Genomic DNA, 2,802 nt, shown 5'->3' with positions numbered 1-2,802 from the left:
CCTGTTAAATCAGCCCAGCTAGGAATTTGTGAAGGTTTCCAGCAGTTCTTAAAGTTGGCAGTTGTATGATTCAACTTTATAATTATTTTAGAAAAGTTTGAATGAAGAATACTCAAGACTTGTCTTGCTGAAACTAAGGCTAGTAGTATAGTAATAAAGTAGAGAGCCAAATACAGCCATTACCTGCATGTGTAACATTACAGTATGTTTGTGTGCTAGTGAGCCAGAAAGGCAAATAGGCGGGGTCTGTGTGACCACTGGGGAAGGGGGAAATGTTTTACAGAAGTGTGCTGAAGTCGCCTATAGCTTTTCTCAGTGATTTTTGCACTCACTGTGTTGTAGTTTGTAAAATGTTTTTGTGACATTTAGATCTTTAATAGATTAAATTATGGGTACCACTGCGCTGACTGGTTTTTCCATGATGAGTTTGCTCAGTCTGGGCTACTTGGCCTGGGATCCGAGCAGTCCCAATCAGGTAGAGACAGACCCTGGAGTGGATACTTTTGGAGACATCTTTCCTTCAGCCCCACAGCCTCCTCACATCATCTTCATCATGACCGATGACCAGGGATATAATGACATTGGATATCACAGTTCAGACATCAAAACTCCAACGCTGGACAAATTGGCAGCATATGGCGTTAAGCTGGAAAATTACTACATTCAACCCATCTGCACCCCATCAAGGAGCCAGTTCATGACCGGCAGGTAAGGTCAACCTCGCACATGCAGTTACAAAAAAGTACATGGCTTAATGTCAGCATTGTTTAGTGAAGCATTAGATACACAAATGGGGAAATGCATGCATCTCTTAAAAACAAGGTTTTGATTAGAGATAAAGCATATCCAGAGCTATTCTGCAGTAAGTCATTCAGTAACCAATGAGTCAGTTTCATTAAGAAGCTTCAAGACTTTAGAATTTATCAACATGCCATTAGATATATTTTTTAAACTTTAAATATTTATGCCATACATGGACACAAAAGTACACAACAGGTTACTAGATTGATTAGCAGGCTTCTACTTTTTTTAAATTAACACCCAACTGTAAATATTACAATGTAATATGCAGTAACTATGTAGTTACTAATACATGTTTGTTATGTGCAGGTACCAAATTCACACTGGTTTGCAGCACTCTATCATTCGCCCTCGGCAGCCAAACTGCCTGCCCCTGGACCAGGTCACTTTGCCCCAGAGACTGCAGGAGCTGGGATATGCAACACACATGGTTGGGAAGTGGCACTTAGGCTTTTATAAGAAGGAGTGCTTACCGACGCGTCGCGGGTTTGATACTTACCTGGGCTCTCTAACAGGAAGTGTCAATTATTACACTTATACCTCCTGTGATGGCCCCGATCTTTGCGGCTACGACCTTCATGAAGGAGAGACAGTGGCGTGGGGTCACAAAGGCAAATACTCGACTCACTTGTACACCAGGAGAGTACGCAAGATACTGGCCGCTCACGACCCAAAGGCCCAGCCTCTGTTTATTTACCTCTCCTTTCAGGCCGTGCACACACCCCTGCAGTCGCCTCAGGAGTACATCGACCCATACAGAGACCTGGGTAATGTCGCACGCAGGAAGTACGCTGGTATGGTCTCAGCTGTGGACGAAGCAGTCCGAAATATCACTTATGCCCTTCGCAAATATGGATACTACAAAAACAGTGTGCTCATCTTCTCCACTGACAATGGGGGCCAACCTCTGTCAGGAGGAAATAACTGGCCTCTTCGTGGGCGCAAAGGTACCTATTGGGAAGGGGGTATCAGAGGTTTGGGGTTTGTGCACAGCCCTCTGCTGAGAAGAAGGAGGAGAGTAAGCAATGCGCTGGTACACATCACAGACTGGTATCCAACACTTGTGGCATTAGCCGGTGGTAATAGCTCTATGACTGAAGGTCTAGATGGATTTGATGTTTGGGAAGCCATCAGTGAGGACAAGGAGTCTCCAAGATATGAAATCCTACATAATATTGACCCACTTTATAACCATGCTCGGAGTGGATCCCTACAGGAAGGCTATGGCATATGGAATACAGCCATCCAGGCATCTATACGAGTCGGAGATTGGAAACTTCTGACTGGAGACCCTGGTTACGGTGACTGGATCCCACCTCAAGTTCTTCCCGGTTTTCCAAATACTTGGTGGAACCTGGAGCGACACATTGAGCCAAAGAAATCCAAATGGCTGTTCAACATTGCCACAGACCCGTTCGAGCGCCGTGACTATTCTGACGAAAGACCGGATATTGTGTACGAGCTGATGGCCAGACTGGCGTTCTATAATCGAACAGCGGTGCCAGTGAGGTACCCCTCAGAGGACCCCCGGGCCGACCCCAGCCTGAGGGGGGGAGTGTGGTTGCCGTGGGTGGAGGATGAGGAAGAGGAGGAAGAGTGGGATGACAACCACCACACAGAACAAAGTAACTGGAGGAAGAAACTTAAACTGTCCCAAAGCATGTCTTTACTCAAGAGTCTTCAGTCCAAAATTATGTCCAATTGGATATAGAAAGGATATTATGTACAAATATAAACTTTTACGGCTGGCCTACTGGGATTACAGGTTTCTCAGATTTGAGAAGAGAAGAAACTCCCTTTTGAAAGTATATTATATTATTATATCATAGGTACACTATATACTGGTGGAGGGTCTGACACCTGTCTGTCTCAGTATTATTGCTTTGCCTGAAATGTTACACAGTATGGAGGAAGTAAACTTATCTATCTTGCATTTAGTTGATTACAGGTGTTTGTTTTGCTAAAAGATATCTTGGTGTAAGTTGTAAACCAGTTCTCCTG

General features: G+C 44.4%; 1 protein-coding gene across 1 annotated transcript; it reads left to right on the top strand.

Annotated features, from left to right (window-relative positions):
* The first annotated feature begins 258 nt into the window (after positions 1-258).
* Positions 259-2,556, top strand: LOC140347224 (arylsulfatase I-like). The gene is made up of 2 exons (XM_072433596.1): positions 259-708; positions 1,111-2,556. The coding sequence occupies exons 1-2, from the start codon at positions 389-391 to the stop codon at positions 2,510-2,512; spliced, it is 1,722 nt and encodes a 573-aa protein (XP_072289697.1). The 5' UTR covers positions 259-388; the 3' UTR covers positions 2,513-2,556.
* The last annotated feature ends 246 nt before the right edge of the window (positions 2,557-2,802 follow it).

Source organism: Eucyclogobius newberryi, unplaced genomic scaffold, assembly GCF_026437365.1.
Source record: "Eucyclogobius newberryi isolate DKJ021-1_F unplaced genomic scaffold, fEucNew1.0.hap1 SCAF_11, whole genome shotgun sequence".
Taxonomy (NCBI): Eukaryota; Metazoa; Chordata; class Actinopteri; order Gobiiformes; family Gobiidae; genus Eucyclogobius; species Eucyclogobius newberryi.
Note: the sequence above shows the minus strand (reverse complement) of the source record. Positions and strands in the feature narration are given on the sequence as shown.